The sequence below is a fragment of the Lagenorhynchus albirostris genome, chromosome 4, assembly GCF_949774975.1.
Source record: "Lagenorhynchus albirostris chromosome 4, mLagAlb1.1, whole genome shotgun sequence".
NCBI lineage: Eukaryota > Metazoa > Chordata > Mammalia > Artiodactyla > Delphinidae > Lagenorhynchus > Lagenorhynchus albirostris.
The window spans coordinates 67,737,234-67,760,392 of record NC_083098.1 but is presented as its reverse complement, the minus strand read 5'-3'; the positions used below and the strand labels follow the sequence as shown (position 1 = coordinate 67,760,392).

The 23,159-nt window shown below is 36.9% G+C and overlaps 1 protein-coding gene across 9 annotated transcripts in view; it reads left to right on the top strand.

The window, feature by feature from the left end:
- The window catches only part of ADGRL3 (adhesion G protein-coupled receptor L3), an 854,596-nt gene that overhangs the window by 660,560 nt on the left and 170,877 nt on the right, over positions 1–23,159 (top strand). For 6 of the 9 annotated variants that reach the window (XM_060148094.1, XM_060148095.1, XM_060148090.1 and 3 more), the window contains one exon: positions 21,081–21,383. In XM_060148094.1, the coding sequence (XP_060004077.1) occupies positions 21,081–21,383 (303 nt within the window). The remainder of the gene's footprint in view (positions 1–21,080; positions 21,384–23,159) is intronic. The other 3 variants (XM_060148098.1, XM_060148096.1, XM_060148097.1) reach the window with 1 other exon arrangement.

The following is a 23,159-nucleotide window of genomic DNA, read 5'->3' as shown; positions in this document are numbered from 1 at the left end:
TTGACCAAAGGTGCATGGGTTTATCTCTGGGCTTTCTATCTTGTTCCATTGATCTATATTTCTGTTTTTGTGCCAATACATATTGTCTTGATTACTGTAGCTTTGTAGTATAGTCTGAAGTCACAGAGTCTGATTCCTCCAGCTCCACTTTTTTGCCTCAAGACTGCTTTGGCTATTCAGGGTCTTTTGTGTCTCCATACAAATTTTAAGATTTTTTATTCTAGTTTTGTAAAAAATGCCATTGATAATTTGATAGGGATTGCATTGAACCTATAGATTGCTTTGGGTAGTATAGTCATTTTCACAATATTGATTCTTCCAATCCAAGAACATGGTATATCTCTCCATCTGTTGGTATCATGTCTTAATTTCTTTCATCAGTGTCTTATAGTTTTCTGCATACAGGTCTTTTATCTCCTTAGGTAGGTTTATTTCTAGGTATTTTATTCTTTTTGTTGCAATCGTAAATGGGATTGTTTCCTTAATTCCTCTTTCAGATTTTTCATCATTAGTGTATAGGAATGCAAGAGATTTCTGTTCATTAATTTTGTATCCTGCAACTTTACCAAATTCATTGATTAGCTCTAGTAGTTTTCTGGTGGCATCTTTAGGATTCTCTATGCATAGCATCATGTCATCTGCAGACAGTGACAGTTTTACTTCTTCTTCCAATTTGTATTCCTTTTATTTCTTTTTCTTCTCTGATTGTCATGGCTAGGACTTCCAAAACTATGTTGAATAATAGTGGTGAGAGTGGACATCCTTGTCTTGTTCCTGATCTTAGAGGAAATGGTTACAGTTTTTCACCACTGAAAATAATGTTTACTGTGGGTTTGTCATAAATGGCCTCTATTATGTTGAGGTATATTCCCTCTATGCCCACTTTCTGGAGAGTTTTTCTCATAAATGGTGTTGAATTTTGTCAAAAGCTTTTTCTGCATCTATTGAGATGATCATATGGTTTTTATCCTTCAATTTGTTAATATGGTGTATCACATCAATTGAGTTGCATATATTGAAGAATCCTTGCATCTCTGGGATAAATCCCACTTGACCATGGTGTATGATCCTCTTAATGTGTTGTTGGATTCTGTTTGCTAGTATTTTGTTGAGGATTTTTGCATCTATATTCATCAGTGATATTGGTCTGTAATTTTCTTTTTTTGTAGTATCTTTGTCTGGTTTTGGTATCACGGTGATGGTGGCCTCATAGAATGAGTTTGGGAGTGTTCCTCAGAAATTTTTTTGAAGAGTTTGAGAAAGATGGGTGTTAGCTCTTCTCTAAATGTTGGGTAAAATTCACCTGTGAAGCCATCTGGTCCTGGACTTTTGTTTGTTGGAAGATTTTAATCACAGTTTCAATTTCATTACTTGTGATTGGTCTGTTCATATTTTCTATTTCTTCCTGATTCAGTCTTGGAAGCTTATACCTTTCTAAGAGTTTGTCCATTTCTTCCATGTTGTCCATTTTATTGGCATATAGTTTCTTGTAGTAGTCTCTTAGGATGCTTTGTATTTCTGAGGTGTCTGTTGTAAATTCTCCTCTTTCATGTCTAATTTTATTGATTTGAATCTTCTCCCTCTTTTTATTGATGAGCCTGGCTAATGGTTTATCAATTTTCTTTATCTTCTCAAAGAACTGGCTTTTAATTTTATTGATCTTTGCTATTGTTTTCTTTGTTTCTATTTCATTTTTTTCTGCTCTGATCTTTATGATTTCTTTCCTTCTACTAACTTGGGTTTTGTTTTTTCTTCTTCTCTAGTTTCTTTAGGTGTAAGGTCACATTGTTTATTTGAGATATTTGTTGTTTCTTGAGGTAGGCTTGTATTCCTATAACTTCCCTCTTAGAACTACTTTTGCTGAATCCCATAGGCTTTGAATCTTCATGTTTTCATTGTAATTTGTCGCTAGGTATTTTTTGACTTCCTCTTTGATTTCTTCAGTGATCTCTTAGTTATTTATTAACGTATTGCTTAGCCTCCATGTGTTTGTGTTTTTTTACTTTTTTTCCCCCTGTAATTGATTTCTAATCTCATAGCATTGTGGTCAGAAAAGATGCTTAATATGATTTCAATTTTCTTAGATTTACTGAGGCTTGATTTGTGACCCAAGATGTGGTCTATCCTGGAGAATGTTCCGTGTGCACTTGAGAAGAAAGTGAAATCTGCTGTTTTTGGATGGAATATCCTATAAATATCAATTAAATCTATCTGGTCTATTGTGTCATTTAAAGCTTGTGTTTCCTTATTAATTATCTGTCTGGATGATCTGTCTTTTGTTTTAAGTGAGGTGTTAAAGTCCCCCATTATTATTGTGTTACTGTAGATTTCCTCTTTTATAGCTGTTAGCTGTTTCCTTATGTATTGTGGTGCTCCTATGTTTGGTGCAATTTATAATTATCATATCTCCTTCTTGGATTGATCCCTTGATCATTATATAGTGTCCTTCCTTTTCTCTTGTAACATTCTTATTTTAAAATCTATTTTATCTGATATGAGTATTGCTACTCCATCTTTCTTTTGATTTTCATTTGCATGGCATATCGTTTTCCATCCCCTCACTTTCAGTCGGTATGTGTTCCTAGGTCTGAAGTGGGTCTCTTGGAGACAGCATATATATGGGTGTTGTTTTTGTATCCATTCAGCAAGCCTGTGTCTTTTGGTGGGAGCATTTAATCCGTTCACATTTAAGGTAATTATCGATATTAATGTTCCTATGACCATTTTCTTAATTGTTTTGGGTTTGTTTTGTAGGTCCTTTTCTTCTCTTGTGTTTCCCATGTAGAGAAGTTCCTTTAGCATTTGTTGTAGAGCTGGTTTGGTGGTGCTGAATTCTCTTAGCTTTTGCTTGTCTGTAAAGCTTTTGATTTCTCCATCAAATCTGAATGACATGCTTTCCGGGTAGAGTAATCTTGGTTGTAGTTTCTTCCTTTTCATCACTTTAAATATTTAGTGCCATTCCCTTTGACTTATAGTGTTTCTGCTGAGAAATCATCTGTTAACCTTATGGGAGTTCCCTGGTAATTTGTTGTTTTTCCCTTGTTGCTTTCAATACTTTTTTTGTCTTTAGTTTTTCTCAGTTTGATTACTATGTGTCTCTGTGTGTTTCTCCTTGAGTTTATCCTACCTGGGACTCTCTGCGCTTCCTGGAGTTGAGTAGCCCTTTCTGTTCCCATGTTAAGGAAGTTTTCTAATATAATCTCTTCAAATATTTTCTCGGGTCCATTCTCTTTCTCTTCTCCTTATGCGACCCCTATAATGTGAATGTTGTTGTGTTTAATGTTGTCCCAGATGTCTCTTAGGCTGTCTTCATTTCTTTTCATTCTTTTTTCTTCATTCTGTTCCATGGCAGTGAATTCCACCATTCTGTCTTCCAGGTCACTTATCCATTCTTCTGCCTCAGTTATTCTGCCATTTTTTCCTTCTAGTATATTTTTCATTTCAGTTATTGTATTTTTCACCTGTGTTTGTTTGTTCTTTAATGCTTGTAGGTGTTTGTTTTTTAATTATTCTAGATCCTTGTTAAACATTTCTTGCATCTTCTCGATCTTTGCCTCCATTCTTTTTTCGAGGTCCTGGATCATCTTCACTATCATTATTCTGAATTCCTTTTCTTGAAGGTTGCCTATCTCCACTTCACTTAGTTGTTTTTCTGGGGTTTTGTCTTGTTTCTTCATCTGGTACAAAGTCCTCTGCCTTTTCATTTTGTCTATGTTTCTGTGAATATGGTTTTCCTTCCACAGGCTGCAGAATTGTAGTTCTTCTTGCTCTGCTCAAATCTCCCACTCTTTAAATTATGTAATCACCCAGCCCATAAAAACTGTCCACCCTGTATTTCAGGGCTGCTCTCACCTGAGACAGCTCATACTCTGTCTGTGGAGTGTGTATCTCCCAGGGCCACTCTGGCCTTTTGAGATGGACTGCATTCTGCCTATGGAATGTGTTTTTCTGTTTTCACTTTCCTATGGCTCACTCTTGAATTCTTTCCTGAGAGAAATGAAGGACCCTCACTTGGTGGCCTATCCCAGGAACTTGCCTGACACCTGGGACATGACCATCCTCTCAAGCCCCATTTTCCTGCAACCTCTTTACAGAGGGTATTTATAAATCTATCTACTTTTTACCTTAAAACAAAACAAACAAACAAAGAAAACATTGCCTTAGAGATAAATGTCCTAAATTCTATTCCTGAATGTGTAACAGAAAATACCTTGGCCTAATCACTCAACCACTTAATTCTCTCAACATAGACAGTTTCTACCCCTACCTTTATTTTAGAGGAAAGTAATCATTAATTACTAGTATCTATATAAATATTATGTTTCTTGAGAGTCTAGGTCTGTATTTTCTGATACTTGTATTATAACTGGATATTATATAAATTTGAATTTGAAACTCCTGTATATTAAATCTTACAAAATTTAATCTGGAGTGGGTGATTAAATTATTTAATCCAACTTTATTAAAATCTCAATGTAATAAGATTCAGTAACATATGTTCATAGATCTGAAAATACTTTTCAAAATAAAGCATAATTATTCTATCACTCACCCATCATGCATTATTGAGTATTTAATATATGTCAGGTAGTATATTTGCATGGAAAACAAAGTAGAATATCAAATTTCCTTTCACTCAGTAATAGCTGTAGAGTTGTAGAGTTTAAATGTGGTTTTGGAAGAATGACTTAATTTATGAAGTCTGTAATCTATAAGCTGATTGTTAAGTGACTAGAAGAATATATATGGTTTTACTTGAAATTAAGAATCATTTATATGACAATTATACAGCTCTCTTTCTTTTTGATAATTTAAATTAACTGAAAAAAATGAAATGTTTAGCGGTCTCATCAGTGTTAGAAAGATGATGGGCACAGTGGAGCACCAAGATGTGACTCTCTACAACCCATAATAGAGTGAGCCTGCCCACCCTGTAAACTCCTTGAGGAGAGGGGCCACGTCATATTCAAGCTTGTATTCCTATCCTAGCAGCTAGGATCCTAGCAGTTGGATCTCCCATTTGTGTCACTGTTAGGTTTAATTGGTTAAACAAAATAAAAATCAATGCTTGAGTTTAACTGTTTGCTTTTAAGAAAGTGCTTAGAAAGCAATATAATGACCTTCTTTTTTCCAGACTCTAAACGTAAACAGCAAAACAAATAACCAAGAACTCTAGCCACCTTGAAAAAGGGCCTTACATTTTGCCAGTTTCTTGGAAACTTGTGTATATGTAACAGGGGCGAGCACATATATATTATTTCAAGCATCTGCAATAGATCAAAGTTACTAAAATTGCATTCTTTAAAAAAAACTTGGAGCTTAAATTATGAGCTTTTCTTTGCTATTCACTTTAAGTATTTCATTTCTAAATACAGGGAATAATTTTATTTTTCTTGAATTTATTTTAACTTCATACTTACAAATAAATCATGTGTAAGCCTTACAGTTTGGAATCACTTTGCCTTCATAGGTAAACTACAATTCACAAGTTAATAATAAAGCATATGTCACTGCAAATATTAGGCAATAATTTTAGTAACTGGATAACAATGATGTCAAAAGTAGGGGAATAAAATACAATATTAAGGCTAGAAGTAAGGAATTATTCTAAATCCTAACCCAATTTAACTACTTACACTCCTTGAATGCTTTGCTGGTTGTTGAGAAATCAGTAAACTCAAATTCAGTTGAATTTATTCTCCCAGTTTTTTTGTTTGCATGGTTTTGTTGCCACCAAAGTTTACATAATATTCTCATAAATCAAAACTTCTAGATATTTTGCAGTAATGAGAAAACCAACACAACTCTGTTGGTTATAACTCAGGAATCCTTGGGAATATTTTCATGCTGTTTGAAGTCAATATGTCTACGTGGTTGTTTCAGTTTTAAATAAATAATAGTAATTGAGATGGAGCTGAAGAAGAATTGACATTAGAAGAGCTAACTCTTCTTTTGTTAAAATGAAGAATCAAACATCAGCTCAATTCCACCAACATTGTTCAAGGCCTACTATGTACCAATGAGGATCATAGTTTCCATACTCAAAAGCCATCACCTCTCTCACACCCCCATGCTCTTGTATATATGCACATGACCCATAGCATTCTAGTCATCATGATCACCACTGACACCTCAGACATTTAGTCAAATAGATACTTGTTCTCCCTACTTCTATTCTCTTCCCATTCAGTCACTCTTAAACACAGCAACCCAAGTGAACCTAAGTCAGATCATACCTTTCCTCTGCTCAGACCGTACAGTGGCTTCCCACACCAGACAGAGTAAATGCCAAAGTCCTCCCTATAACTATAAAGTGCTATATGCTCAGTCCCTCACCACATCTCTGATCTCATTCCATACTTGTTTTCCTTAACGTTGCTCCAGCAACACTGGTCATCTCACTGCATATAGACCTTTGCGGATGCTCTTCCCTCTACCTGGAATGCTCCGCAGTTATTCACATCTCTCAGTCCTCCACTTCCTTCACGTCCTCCTTGTCACCATAACAGCTAGGCAATGCCTGACACCCTATTAAAAATTGCAATTTCCTCTACTAAAACTTCCGATTACTTTCCCTTCCCCTAGTTTGTTTTTTTTCTTCTTATCCTAGCACTTTTTAATATCTAATATGCTATATATTTTAAATTTTTGTCCTATTTATCCTAATAAAATGTAAGCTCTATGAAGGCAGGGATTTTTATTTTTTCTTGTTTTTATTGTTCAATTCTGTATCCCCTGCATTTAGAATAGCAATTGGCACATGGTAAGCAATCAATAATTCTTGGTTCGATTAGGGAATAAATAACATTATTACTGATAGTAAATGCTTATTAATCTATTCTCTGTCATTTACTTTGCTAAGTACTTTAAACCCATATTGACAATTTTTTCTCAAAATATATATATATTATTGTCTCCACTTAGTGAAAAACACAAAAAGAAAACTAAAGTACAAAGGTATTATAATTTGTCCAAAGTCACATTTCTTTTAAATGATTACTTATCTCATTGTATTATAAAGAGACATTTCTGTTACTACAGTATTTTATTAACTCTAGGATTCTCATGATTTCACCTCTTAACATTTCATTAGTTGGAATGTACCTAACACTTGAAGATATGTCACAGTTTAATTGGCAGAGATATTTTTCTAAGTGGCACAAAGAAAAATTAATTGATCTTGTACCTTCCACAAAATACACTATATTAAAATCTTCTTGAGGGCAGTGCTCTTGTGCTTAATCTCTGAATCCTTGATACCCATCACAATGTCTAGTATAAAACAAACACCAATAAATATTTACTGAATAAATAATATTTTTAGTATATTTCTCCTCTTTCTATTTCCTAACTTCTTCAGTAGATTTTCTATAAAGCTTCTTAGGGCTTCATGAGGGCAAGGAACATGATAATGATATTCAATGTTTTATTCCCAGTACTACTCCTGTCGTATGGTAGATGATTAATAAATATGGATGGGATGAATTAATCTTATAATCCCTAGAAATGAGCTCTCTTATAGACAAATAATATATTCTAGACTTGATACTTTAAAAATTGACTTCAAATCTTTGTCAGATAATATGGATTACACATGGGTTTTGGAGTCAAACTATCCGTATTAAAATCCTGGATTTACCACTTCTGAACTATGTGAAATTAAGAAATTCTCTTCACCTCTCTGTACCTCAATTATGCATGTAAAGCATTAGCACACTACCAGGTACATAACATATGCTCATGAAAAAGCAGCTATATTTCACATTTGTTTGCTGATTGTTTATTGCCTACTTGTGTGCCCAACACTGTACTCAATTTTCTGGACTTTATAGTTTTTTCTTGGGGGTCCTTACGTTAAGAGACTTAGACATGCCATAACAGAAAGAAATGAGCTCAAAGAGGATTACTTCCTCCAGTCTCACCATCAGTGGGCAGGTACTTTCCTGTGGATCAAGTTCAGGTTATCAATATTCCTTCCAAGGTAGTGTGGTTAAGAGTGTGCCTAGGTTATTTCTCTGTTATGAACTTTCAACCTTTGGAAAATTACTGAATCTCTTGGTGCTTCAGTTTCACCATCTGAAAATCATGATAATTAATAGTACAGATTTGCTGTCAGAATTAAATGGGCGAGTTCCTGTGAAGTGCTTACAATAGTGCCAGATGCATAACAAGTACTCAAAACCACCCAATAGGTCCAGGCCATAGCAATACCAAGAAAGCATATGTGAGCAGTATTGGGGACATATTAATTTCCAAATTTATTGAGTTTTTACATATATGTTCCTGTCATTAAATTTTGTCTAAATTTTTAACAATAGGATAATCCTAATAGAAAGGGAGAGATTTTGATTGACTTGGATTAGAATCCTGGTTCTATCACTTTCCAGCTATATAAGCTTGGGAGAATTGCCTAATTTGACTTCTTTCATCTCCAAAATGAAGATCAGTATAACTACCCTAAGGTTATCAGGAATATTAAATTAGTATTTCTTATAATACATACAGCACAGTTCCTGGCATGGTAAGGGCTAAATATGTAGCAGATAATTCTAATAAGATGCCCCCCAAATCCTTTATTTTACCTTAATATCTTACATGATAAGGCCATTACAACTTCATGTTTATTAGAACAGATAATTTTCTTTATTTACAGTAAGAATATATTCTATGAGAGAATGAGAAAATATAAATGGATCAAGTTACAAAAATAACTTTACCCCCACATGGCTGATAGTATGTGGAATTTCACTATTTCAAGGGGCCATGGAGCCAAATATTATAGATGGATTCTGAAAAGAATTGGAAAATTTCATGATTTCATGACTGATAATGTTAATGTTTCTTTTTAAAAACTACGTGTAATCAAATCTTCTGCCACCAGCTGACATTCATAGAGGTCAGGCAGAATTTCTTTCTTCTGCCCAGAGCACTGCACAAGCAACCAAAAGCCACTTGCAGCATTGTTATGGTTTTGGTTTTCATATTTCCTTTATCAGGCCCTTGGGAGGATTTCTTCAATAATTGACCTTGGATTAAATGCTTGGAAGGTGGGGAGAAGGAAATGCTTCTGTAGTCAACCAAAATACTTTATGTTGGGATGAAGTTAGCCCAAAAGAAAGGCTTGTAAAGGGAAAACCATGAGGGGAGGTACATATTTTAAAGAGGAAAGGAAAAAATGGAGAATCAAGAAGAAGGTCCATGTATTTCATGAGTAGAAAGAAAACATTTCTTCTATCGTGAAGTTTATCCTATTTTTGATTCCATTGTTTATATTTTATTTTAAGTATTACATTTTCCAGAAGATGCCTGTATTAGTCTGCTAGGGCTGCAACAACAAAATACCACAGACTAGGTGGCTTAAGCCAACAGAAATTCATTTTCTCACAGTTCTGATGGCTGAAAGTTCATCTCAAGTTCAAGCTCAAGGTGCTAACAGGATTGGTTTCTCCTGAGTCTTCTCTCCTTGACTTAAGATGGTCACCTTCTCACTATATCCTCACATGGCCTTTACTCTGTACCCCTGTATCCCTGGTATCTCTCTTCTCATATGGATAGCAGTTCTGTTGTATTAGGACCCCACCCTTATGAATTCATTGAATCTTAATTACCTCTTTAAAGGCCCTATCTCCAAATATAGTCATATGTGGAATAGGGCTTCAACATATTAATTTTGGGGGAAAACAACTAAGTCCATTAACAGTGTCAATCCCAAATAATAAATGTGTTTTGTGATCAAAAATAGTAATGTTTTATTAGAATCATTTTAGTTCCTTCAGTCTCTTCTTAAAGCATTATGGAAGGTTTGTAGTTGTAGAAGGCATGAAATAATTCAGACTGCCACTTTTAAAAGCATATTATGAAAAATATGGAATATGGAATTAGAGGACACTGACTTACTACTTGCATGGTTATGATTCACTTACCAGTTGAGCCTATGTTTTCTCATTTGTAAAATTAGGAATTCATAGCTATAATTACTCTGCACATTTTAAAATAAGAATTCAATGAGAGGGCTTCCCTGGTGGCACAGTGGTTGAGAGTCCGCCTGCCGATGCAGGGGACACGGGTTCGTGCCCTGGTCTGGGAAGATCCCACATGCCACGGAGCGGCTGGGCCCATGAGCCATGGCCACTGAGCCTGCGTCTGGAGCCTGTGCTCCGCAAAGGGAGAGGCCACAACAGTGAGAGGCCCGCGTACCACAAAAAAAAAAAAAAAAAAAGAATTCAATGAGATAATAGAGATAAGGGAAAGCATTACAAAATGTAAAGCACTATACAAATGTCATTTATTTTCAGTTTTCCATAGTGTACTCCACAGAGTATAATCTGTAGTAACAATTAAAATAATATTTATTCTTTTCAAGGCAGGTTGAAGAAAAAAATTAAGCAAAATAAATCAAATCATAAGAGTGAAATAACCCATGGACAATAAATTTCAGAGGGCAAGAGAATTAAAAATTTATTTTGGAAATAAATGTTAATTATGAGGGGAAAATGTTAATATGAAGGACTTTTTTGGTTACATTTCTGATAACCAAATACTAATCTGTATAAGCAAAATAAGCACAATGACAATGACAAAATAATAAGGAAAACTGCACAATTTTGATAAAGTGTTTTATATAAACAGTCACTCAAACTTATTTTCTTTTACATAGTAACCTTCCCTGATACACAACCTCAAGCATATGAGGCACTAAAAACACATAGTTTTATTAAGCTGGCTATGTCATCAGGTAAAATTCAGTAACAGTGTACACTGGAAAAGTGTCATATCACCTTCACCTTGCTGGAAGATAGAGAAGGACAAACTCCTTATAGCATATGATATAGGCTGGAACTTCACCAAAGTGTGTTGCTAGAACTCTTTCATGAATCTAGATCTTTTTTCACAGTATCTAGAAGTAAGGCCTGTTCTTTCCTGGGCACTGGTGACAACATGTATGGCACTAGTAGTACTTATTCTGCCAAAAGCTGGTATTGAGCAGAGATCTTGGGAGTCGTACATGGCCGTAAATGGGAGGGAAGGGATGGGGAATCAGGGACAGCTTTTAAAATGGACGTTTATTCTGCATAAAGTCAAACAGAAAGGTACAACCATGCTTGTAGATACCTCTCTGCGACACAGTTCCAAGGAAAAGAGATCTATACTGATCCTTAACAGTAGTGTTTCTGTATTAAACAAAATAAAGTCTTTGAAATGTATTTCATAACAAATTGAACTTTAAAAAAATATATCTTGGGTTTCCCTGGTGGCGCAGTGGTTGACAGTCCGCCTGCCGATGCAGGGGACACGGGTTCGTGCCCCGATCCAGGAAGATCCCACATGCCGCAGAGTGGCTGGGCCCATGAGCCATGGCCGCTGAGCCTGCGCGTCCGGAGCCTGTGCTCCGCAATGGGAGAGGCCACAGTGGTGAGAGGCCCGCATACCGCAAAAAAAAAAAAAAAAAAAAAAAATCATCCCTTCAAAAGTACAAACGAGAGATGGCATTACTGAAATTGGAGTCAGAGAAAATAACTTGAAGTTAGCTTTTAACTATTGCCTTACTACTCCATCAAGTAGTATGAGGTCAAAAATAATTTTTCCATCACCTGGAAAAATTTGCACAAAAAATATGCTTATATTCCCAGCAATGACACAATTGACACATATTTTTTAAAAGCCAATGCTAAATATTAATACAATTATATTATTTACTTTTAACATTAACATTAATAAATAATATTTGATTTTCAACTTATTAAATTTTCTTACTTTTATGTTTTCTTTTTGGAAATTCTGATAATTTTATATGTAAACAATATATATTATAATAATTTTTACTGTTTATAATGTTAAGAATTCAATTACACTTGTTTAAAAATGTGCTGCTAAATATTATATTTGAATTGTGTTAAATGCTTAGTGTCAAAAATTTTGTTTACTAAATCTTGAATTTCTATTTTGCAAAAGTAGATATTGAAATACCAGTATTGGCATTTTGCTCTGGTGTTGCTTTTATTAGGAAAAATGTTAAAAGGCTGCTGTTTTCATTCATAGATGATGGCAGGTTGAACGTATATAATGGTGATTGGGAAGAAAGAGAAATATTTTTTTTTAACATCTTTATTGGAGTATAATTGCTTTACAATGGTGTGTTAGTTGCTGCTTTATAACAAAATGAATCAGCTATACATATACATATATCCCCATATCTCCTCCCTCTTGCATCTCCCTCCCACCCTCCCTATCCCATCCCTCTAGGTGGTCACAAAGCACCAAGCTGATCTTTCTGTGCTATGCAGCTGCTGCACACTAGCAATCTGTTTTACATTTGGTAGTGTATATATGTGCATGCCACTCTCTCACTTCGTCCCAGCTTACCCTTCCCTCTCCCCATGTCCTCAAGTCCACTCTCTACAGCTGAGTCTTTATACCTGTCCTGCCCCTAGGTTCTTCGGAACCTTTTTTTTTTTTTAGATTCCATTATACATGGTATTTGTTTTTCTCTTTTATGACAGTCTCTAGGTCCATCCAACTCACTACAATTAACTGAATTTCCTTTCTTTTTATGGCTAAGTAATATTCCACTGTATATATGTGCCACATCTTCTTTATCCATTCATCTGTTGATGGACACTTAGGTTGCTTCCATATCTTGGCGATTGTAAGTAGTGCTGCAATGAACATTGTGCTACAGGTATATTTTTGAATTATGGATTTCTCAGGGTATATGCCCAGTAGTGGGATTGCTGGGTCACATGGTAGCTCTATTTTTAGTTTTTTAAGTAACCTTCATACTGTTCTCCATAGTGGCTGTATCAATTTACATTCCCACCAACAGTGCAAGAGAGTTCCCTTTTCTCCACACCCTTTCCAACATTTATTGTTTGCAGATTTTTAGATGGAGGCCATTCTGACTTGTGTGAGGAGATACCTCATTGTAGTTCTGATTTGCATTTCTCTAATGATTAGTAATGTTGATCATCCTTTCATGTGTTTGTTGGTAATCTGTATATCTTCTTTGGAGAAATGTCTTTTTAGGTCTTCTGCCCATTTTTGGATTGGCTTGTTTGTTTTTTTAATATTGAGCTCCGTGAGCTGCTTGTAAATTTTAGAGATTAATCCTTTGTCAGTTGCTTCATTTGAAAATTTTTCTCCCATTCTGAGGGTTGTCTTTTCATCTTGTATATGTTTTCCTTTGCTGTGCATAAGCTTTTAAGTTTCATTAGGTCCCATTTGTTTATTTTTGTTTTTATTTCCATTTCTCTAGGAGGTGGGTCAAAAAGGATCCTGGTGTGATTTATGTCATAGAGTGTTCTTCCTATATTTTCCTCTAAGAGTTTTATAGTGTCTGGACTTACATTTAGGTCTTTAATCCATTTTGAGTTTATTTTTGTGCATGGTTTTTGGGAGTGTTCTAATTTCATTCTTTTACATGTAGCTGTCCAGTTTTCCCAACAACATTGATTGAAGAGGTTGTCTTTTCTCCCTTGTATATCCTTCCCTCCTTTATCAAAAATTAGGTGACCATAGGTGTGTGGGTTTATCTCTGGGCTTTCTATCCTGTTTCATTGATTTGTATTTCTGGTTTTGTGCCAGTACCATACTGTCTTGATTACTGTAGCTTTGTAGTATAGTCTGAAGTCAGGGAGCCTAATTCCTCCAGCTCCGTTTTTCTTTCTCAAGATTGCTTTGGCTAGTTGGGCTCTTTTGTGTTTCCATACAAACTGTGAAAGTTTTTGTTCTACTTCTGTGAAAAATGCCTGTGGTAGTTTGATAGGAATTGCATTGAATCTGTAGATTGCTTTGGGTAGTATAGTCATTTTCACAATGTTGATTCTTCCAATCGAAGAACATGGTATATCTCTCCATCTATTTGTATCATCTTTAATTTCTTTCATCAGTGTCTTATAGATTTCTGCATACAGGTCTATTGTCTCCTTAGGTAAGTTTATTGCTAGGTATTTTATTCTTTTTATTACAATGGTAAATGAGAGTGTTTCCTTAATTTCTCTTTCAGATTTTTCATCATTAGTGTATAGGAGTGTACAAGATTTCTGTGCATTAATTTTGTATCCTGCTACTTTACCAAATTCATTGATTAGCTCTGGTAGTTTTCTATTAGCATCTTTAGTATTCTCTATGTATAGTATCATGTCATCTGCAAACAGTGACAGCTTTACTTCTTCTTTTTCAATTTGGATTCCTTTTATTTCTTTTTCTTCTCTGATTGCTGTTGCTAAAACTTCCAAAATTATGTTGAATAATAGTGGTGAAAGTGGACAACTTTGTCTTGTTCCTGATCTTAGTGGAAATGGTTTCAGTTTTTCACCATTGAGAATGATGTTGGCTGTGGTATGTCATATATGGCCTTTATTGTGTTGAGGTAAGTTCCCTCTGTGCCTACTTTCTGCAGGGTTTTTATCATAAATGGGTGTTGAATTTTGTCAAAAGATTTCCCTGCATCGATTGAGATGATCATACGGTTTTTCTCCTTCAATATGTTAATATGGTGTATTACATTGATTGATTTGTGTATACTGAAGAATCCTTGCATTCCTGGGATAAACCCCACTTGATCATGGTGTATGATTCTTTAAATGTGCTCTTGGATTCTGTTTGCTAGTATTTTGTTCAGGATTTTTGCATCTATGTTCATCAGTGATATTGGCCTGTAGTTTTCTTTCTTTGTGACATCTGTGTCTGGTTTTGGTATCAGGATGATGGTGGCTGCAGAGAATGAGTTTGGGAGTATTCCTTGCTCTGCTCTATTTTGGAAGAGTTTGAGAATGATAGGTGTTAGCTCTTCTCTAAATGTTTGATAGAATTCACCTGTGAAGCCATTTGGTTATTGGCTTTTGTTTGTTGGAAGATTTTTAATCACAGTTTCAATTTCAGTGCTTGTTATTGGCCTGTTTATATTTTCTATTTCTTCCAGGTTCAGCCTTGGAAGGTTGTGCTTTTCTAAGAATGTGCCCATTTCTCCAGGTTGTCTATTTTATTGACATATAGTCACTTGTAGTAATCCCTCATGATCCTTTGTATTTCTGCAGTATCAGTTGTTACTTATCCTTTTTCATTTCTATTTCTATTGATTTGAGTCTTCTCCCTTTTTTTCTTGATGAGTCTGGCTAATGGTTTACCAATTTTGTTTATCTTCTCAAAGAACCAGCTTTTATTTTTATTGATGTTTGCTATTGTTTCCTTCATTTCTTTTTATTTCTGGTCTGATCTTTATGATTTCTTTTGTTCTGCTAACTTTGGGTTTTTTTTGTTCTTTCTCTGATTGCTTTAGGTTTAGGGTTAGGTTGTTTATTTGAGATTTTTCTTGTTTCTTTAGGTAGGATTGTATTGCTATGAACTTCCCTCTTAGAACTGCTTTTGCTGCATCCCATACATTTTTGGTCATTTTGTTTTCATTGTCATTTGTTTCTAGGTATTTTTTGATTTCCTCTTTGATTTATTCAGTGATCTCTTCATTATTTAGTAGTATACTGTTTAGCCTCCATGGATTTGTATTTTTTATAGATTTTTTCATGTAATTGATATCTAGTCTCATAGCGTTGTGGTTAGAAAAGTTACGTGATACGATTTCAATTTTCTTAAATTTACCAAGGCTTGTTTTGTGATCCAAGGTATGATCTATCCTGGAGAATGTTCCATGCGCCCTTTAGAAGAAAGCGTATTCTGTTGCTTTTGGATGTAATGTCCTCTAAATGTTAATAAAGTCCATCTTGTTTAATGTGTCATTTAAAGCTTGTGTTTCCTTATTTATTTTCATTTTGGATGACCTGTCCATTGCTGAAAGTGGTGTGTTAAAGTCCCCTACTATGATTGTGTTACTGTTGATTTCCGCTTTTATGGCTTTTAGCCTTTGCCTTACTGTATTGAGGTGCTCCTATGTTGGGTGCATAAATATTTACAATTGTGATATCTTCTTCTTGGATTGATCCATTGATTATTATATAGTGTCCTTCTTTGTGTCTTCTGGTAGTCTTTATCATAAAGTCTATTTTGTCTGATATGAGAATTGCTACTCCAGCTTTCTTTTGATTTCCATTTGCATGGAATATCTTTTTCCATCCCCACTTTCAGTCAGTATATGTCCCTAGATCTGAAGTGGGTCTTTTGTAGACAGCACATGTATGGGTCTTGTTCTTGTATCCATTCAGCTAGTCTACGTCTTTTGGTTGGAGCAGTTAATCCATTTACATTTAAGGTAATTATCTATATGTATGTTTTCTATTGCCATTTTCTTAATTGTTTTGGGTTTGTTATTGTAGGTCTTTCCCTTCTCTTGTGTTTCCTGAATAGAGAAGGTCGTTTAGCATTTGTTGTGAAGCTGGTTTGGTGGTGCTGAATTCTCTTAGCTTTTGCTTGTCTGTAAAGATTTTAATTTCTCCGTCAAATCTGTATGAGATCTTTGCTGGGTACAGTAATCTTGGTTGTAGTTTTTGCGCTCTCATCACTTTAAATATGTCCTGCCACTCTCTTCTGGCTTGTAGAGTTTCTGCCGAAAGATCAGCTGTTAACCTTATGGGGATTCCCTTGTGTGTTATTTGTTGCTTTTCCCTTGCTGCTTTAAATGTTTTTTCTTTGTATTTAAAATTTGATAGTTTGATTAATATGTGTCTTGGCATGTTTCTCCTTGGATTTATCCTGTATGGGACTCTCTGCACTTCCTGGACTTGATTGACTATTTCCTTTCCCATTTTAGGGAAGTTTTCAACTATAATCTCTTAAATATTTTCTCAATTCCTTTCTTTTTCTCTTCTTCTTCTGGAACGCCTATAATTTGAATGTTGGTGCATTTAATGTTGTCCCAGAAGTCTCTGAGACTTCCTCAATTCTTTCCATTCTTTTCTCTTTATTCTGCTATGTGGCTGTTATTTCCACTATTTTATCTTCTAGGTCACTTATCTGTTCTTCTGCCTCAGTTATTCTGCTATTGATTCCCTCTAGAGAATTTTTAATTTCATTTATTCTGTTTTTCTTCATTGTTTGTTTGCTCTTTAGTTCTTCTAGGTCCTTGTTAAATTTTTCTTATATTTTCTCCATTGTATGTCCAAGATTTTGGATCATCTTTACTATCATTAGTCTGAATTCTATTTCAGGTAGACTGCGTATTTCCTCTTCATTTGTTTGTTCTGGTGGGTTTTTACCTTGCTCCCTCATCTGCTGCATATTTCTCTGTCTTCTCGTTTTGCTTAACTTACTGTGTTTGGGGTCTCCGTTTTGCAGGCTGGAGGTTCATGTTTCCCATTGTTTTTGGTGTCTGCCCCCAGTGGCGAAGGTTGGTTCAGTGGGTTATCTAGGCTTCCTTGTGGAAGGGACTGGGGCCTGTGTTCTGGTGGATGAAACTGGATCTTGTCTTTCTTGTGGGCAGGACCATGTCCGGTGGTGTGTTTTGGGGTGTCTGTGACCTTTTCATATTTTAGGCAGCCTCTCTGCTAATGGGTGAGGTTGTGTTCCTGTGTTGCTAATTGTTTGGCATAGGGTGTCCAGCAGAGGAGTTTGCTGGTCGTTGAGTGGAGCCAGCTCTTAGCGTTAAGATGGAGATCTCTGGGAGAGCTTTTGTTATTTGATATCATGTGTAGCCGGGAGATCTCTTTTCGTCCCACCTCAGAGGCACAGGCCTGACACCTGGCCGGAGCACGAAGACCCTGTCAGCCACAAAGATGAGAAGAAAAGGGAAGGAGAGCGAGAGAGAGAGAGAGAGAGGCAGAGAGAGAGAGAGAGAAAGAAAGAAAAGAAAGTTATTAAAATTTAAAAATTTTAAAAATTATTAAACATAAAAAAATTAGTGTAATAAAAAAATAAGAAAGAAGAGAGCAATGAAACCAGAAAACAAATCCACCAATGATAATAAACGCTAAAAACAATACTAAAAAAAAAACAAAAAAAGACAGACAGAACCCTAGGACAAATGTTAAAAGCAAAGCTATACACACAAAATCACACAAAGAAGCATACACATACACACTCACAAGAAAGAGAAAAAGAAAAAAAATATATATATATATATAAAAGAAAGAGAGTAGCCAAATCAATAAACAAATCTACCAATGATAATAAACTCTAAATACTAAATTAAGATAAACATAAGACCTGAAACAAATTAGATGCAGAAAGCAAACCCCATGTCTACATTTGCTCTGAAAGTCCACTGCCTCAACTTTGGGATGATTCATTGTCTATTCAGCTATTCCAGTGATGCGGAGTACATCAAGTGGATTGTGGAGATTTAATCCACTGCTTCTGAGGCTGCTGGGAGAAATATCCCTTTCTCTTCTTTGTTCGCACAGCTCCTGGGGTTCAGCTTTGAATTTGGCCCCGCCTTTGCATGTATGTCACCTGAGGGCATCTGTTCTTCGCTCAGACAGGATGGCGTTAAAGGAGCAGCTGATTAGGCGGCTTTGGCTCCCTCAGGCCAGGGGGAGGGAAGGGTACGGAATGCAGGGCCAGCCTCTGGCGACAGAGGCTGGCGTGATATTGCGACAGCCTGTGGCGTACCGTGTGTCCTCCCAGGGAAGTTGTCCCTGGATCATGGGACCCTGGATCACGGGACCCTGACAGTGGCAGGCTGCACAGGCTCCCAGAAGGAGAGGTGTGGATAGTGACCTGTGACTGCACACAGGCTTGTTGGCGGCTGCAGCAACAGCCTTAGCCTTTCATGCCCGTCTCTGGGGTCCGCGCTGACAGCTGCAGCTCGCGCCTGTCTCTGGAGCTCATTTTTGCAGTGCTCTGAATCCCCTCTTTTCGCGCACCCCAAAACAATGGTCTCTTGCCTCTTAGGCAGTTCCAGACTTTTTCCTGATTCCCTCCCAGCTAGCTGTGGCGCACTAGCCCCCTTCAGGCTGTGTTCATGCCGCCAACCCCAGTCCTCTCCCTGCACTGTGACCAAAACCCAAGCCTCAGCTCCCAGCCCCAACCGCTCCGGCGGGTAAGCAGACAAGCCTCCCAGGCTGGTGAGTGCTGGTCGGCACCGATCCTCTGTACAGGAATCTCTCCACTTTGCCCTCTGCACCCCTGTGGCTGCGCACTCCTTTGTGGCTCCAGCGTTTCCCCGCCACCTGCCAACCCCCATCTCTCCCAGTGAAGGGGCTTCCTAGTGTGTGGAAACCTTTCCTCCTTCACAGCTCCCTCCCAGTGGTGCAGGTCCCATCTCTATTCTTTTGTCTCTGTTTATTCTTTTTTCTTTTGCCCTACCCAGGTACGTGGGGAGTTTCTTGCCTTTTGGGAGGTCTGAGGTCTTCTGCCAGCGTTCAGTAGGTGTTCTGTAGGAGTTGTTCCACATGTAGATGTATTTCTGATGTATTTGTGGGGAGGAAGGTGATCTCCACAACTTACTCCTCCGCCATGTTGAAGGTCTCCAAGAAATTTTTTAAATGAGACGGAATCTGCCAGATTGGCAATTTGGGTGATATGGTGTATACAGAAAAAAGAAGGGGAAAGAAGGATACTGTGGTTTCTTGTATGAACTTTGAGTAAATGTAGTTATGAACATTACCATTCACGTGGAGAGGGAACGTGAGAGAAAATGGAGGAAGAAGGGGAGAGGAAACAGAAGAACAAGCAAGAAGACAAAATAGCAAATAGTATCATTTCAGAAATGCTACAATTTCAGTGATTAAATAAGTGTTTAAAATGGTTTTGAAGAACCTACGGGCAGGACAGGAATAAAGACACAGACATAGAGAATGGACTTGAGGACATGGGAAGGGTAAGCTGGGACGAAGTGAGAGAGTGGCATGGACATATATATACTACCAAATGTAAAATAGATAGCTCGTGGGAAGCAGCCACATAGCACAGGGAGATCAGCTGGGTGCTTTGTGACCACCTACGGGAGTGGGTTAGGGAGGGTGGGAGGGAGATGCAAGAGGGAGGAGATATGGGGATATATGTATACGTATAACTGATTCACTTTGTTATAAAGCAGAAACTAACACACCATTGTAAAGCAATTATACTCCAATAAAGATGTTAAAAAAATAAATAAATAAGTGTTTGAAAAATTCATAGACCCTCCCCCTGCCATCTCTATTCTATTTTATGCACCAAATACACTGGATGGATTTGCCATCTCTTCTGGGGCAGCAAAGTCTAATTGATGACATGGTAAAGCAGACCATGAATGACAAACAACAGGAGGCTCAGCACAGTTCTCCCTTCAGTTTCTTAAACTTGTGCTACTTTGAATCTGACCAGAGCCAGTTCCCCCACTGTTTATTGCCAGTAAGTGAGGTTAAGACTAGTTTCTAATCTTACAGTTAGGAAAGCAGTGTATGTATGTGGAGGCCTGGTACACACTTGCATTCCTATGATGGGAATCTGAATATATTTTACCAGAAGGATAATTCTCTGCAGTGATTATTTCTATAGTATCATTAAGACATTCCTTTGTATACATTATAGATTTAATAACCTGTTAATATCTGATCAATGAGCCTAACCACTTTTATCTGGAACTTGGAAAATGCCACTTTAAAAATCTAGTTAGAAAATAATTTATGAACACTAATTGGAAGTTACTAATGTGAAGTTTGAAAGTTTTGATACAATGGGTCTGTTTTAAGAGCATCAGAGTAAATCACGCTATTCGAATTCGTGTTAAGGATATTATACTCAGAATTGCTCTTTACCTTTTAGCTTGTGAGCATTTTAATTTCTGATTTTTTTTTTGCTACATCTTTAGAAATTCATGTTATAGTTAATGTGGAAAAAATATTGTATATAGCTCTCTCCCTTCCTATACCGAATTTGAAGATTCTAAGGAGAGGGCTTTAAATGTTTTAATCCCCTAATTGTCCAAAAGGCCTGAAGCTTCTTAAAGCTTACTGAAGAGTTGAATTGTGCTGTAACTTTGTTTTCTGTAATTGAAGTTGAGAAAAACTAGAAACAAGCCTACATTTAGCATTAGTCAAATGACTGTCTTGATATTCAAGTAGCACTCTGATATTTTGATATTGGCTTATTTTTCCCATGTTTAAGGCTCGTTGAATTGTCAAATAAAAATGACTTCTGAAGTCTTAGGACATTTTTAGGTCCTACTGTGAACAAGCAATGTAGGCATTTTCTTCTGAATTTTATTTCAGATATCTCTACCGCAGGACCTCTTGGCACGGGAAGCACCACCACCAGTACCACCCTTCGGACCACAACTTGGAACCCAGGCAGGAGTACCACCCCATCGGTGTCAGGAAGAAGAAACCGGAATACCAGCACCCCATCTCCAGCAGCTGAGGTACTTGACGACATTACCACACACCTTCTGTCAGGATCGTCCCAAATTCCAGCTCTGGAAGAGAGCTGTGAGGCTGTGGAAGCTCGAGAAATCATGTGGTTTAAGACCCGTCAAGGACAGATGGCAAAGCAGCCGTGCCCTGCAGGAACTATAGGTAAGTCTGTCCTACAAAGCTGAGCTAAAAGTGTATTGTTACTTTGGCTTGCTTTCCTAGGTGTTTTTTTTTTTTTTTTGGTCACAACATAGTTTTGTTACTTAACATTTGATTAAATTCTGGACTCAGCTAAATTACAATTTATAGCCAAGTATTTTCAGAGTTTGAGAATGCAACCTGAAGAAGTCACAGGTGAGAATTTGGTGGGAATACCTGTGAGATCAATAGTTTTCACCCATGCTGTGAGGTCAAGTTACAATTAAGCTATGGATGTCCCAGCTACTCCAAAGGGCCAGCTCACCTATGCAACAGCCCAGAGTGAATCACTGGATTGGTGGGAGCGAGTTCTCATGCTTGTCACCAATTGTCAAATGTTTATTGCAGAAAACTAGATCAAGGACTTCTGTATTAGATGATCATTGAAACTACCTAACATTTAACAAAAGAGAAGATTTGACTATCCTTTATTACCAGTCATCATAGCTGTCCTTTAATAGTTGGAGCCTCTTGACATACATAGTCAGGGATGATGCTGGCAGGAGCCAACCTCCTCTTACACAGCATCCACTAGAGAGATCAATCCTGCATTGTTTTCTCTAGGAGGTAGTCAAGAACTAGATAGCTCTCTGCCCCCCCACCTTTTTCTTTTCACTGATGTGATTTATAATATGACCAAATGGTAACCATATTATTAGTTACCATTTTAAGCCAGAAATAGTTTGATTTCTTATTGTTACAGATATTGATCTTCATAAAACTAATACTTGACACCCTGCATAAAATTTGCATTATTGCATAAAATGTGTAAATAAAACAAATGCATAATAGACGTCACTAGACTAGCATTGTTGGGGGCTGTGATTTTGGGTGTTATTGATTTGGTTACTTCAATAGGTTTGTCTTAACAAAGTTTCAATGTGGAAATGTCCTTCTGAATTCCATGGTATATGAAGTGGTGGGAAGATAAGATATATAAAAGTGCACATTTAATTTGTTTTCATCAAAGTGTTTAAAAATATTCTGAGATCTTCCTTCCCTTTATGAAGGGGCACAATACTTAGTTCCAGAGTTTTCTGTGGTACTGGAATCAGAAAACATTTTGAACTTATCTCTTAGCGTTGTCCCCTTAGTTTTGGACCTCAGTTCCTTTATCTCTAAAAGAGAAATAACAACAGCCCCCCTTTCTTCAGATGTTTGTTGTAGAGGTTAGTGAAATACTTTATTTGAAAGCAGTTTGCAGACTGCAAAGCACTACAGAAATATGTTGTTCTTGTTCTGTGAAAATTGAGAAAGGGATTTACAGGAAACCTTCTGAAGCCCTCCGTCCCAGGTGACTGTGCTTACTCTGTGGTCTTCTTTTTACCCTTTCTCTGTCCCCTCTGCTGTGCCCCCTGTTCAAGGCCCACACAGTCTTTTCTCACCTGAATTATTGCAATAGCTTCCTCACAACTTCCATATCACTCCCTGAAATTCATCCTCCATGCTCCTGCCACAGTTATCTTTCTACAGCCTAAATCAGCCCATTTGTCTCCTCTCCGTAATGGTCTTCATTGATTTTCCATCACCTACAGATGACAGACAAGGGCGTTTATGATCTGGCTCTGCCAGCTGTTCCAACTCCATTAAATACAACTCCCTTACCCAGTAGACCTCAATTCAAAACACTTGATGATTCCCAAAGACAGCCTATTTTTCCTTTGCCTGGAATGCCCTTACCCACCTTGTTTTCCTGAAAGACCTGCAAACTGATTCCTTTAAGACTCAACCGCTACCTTG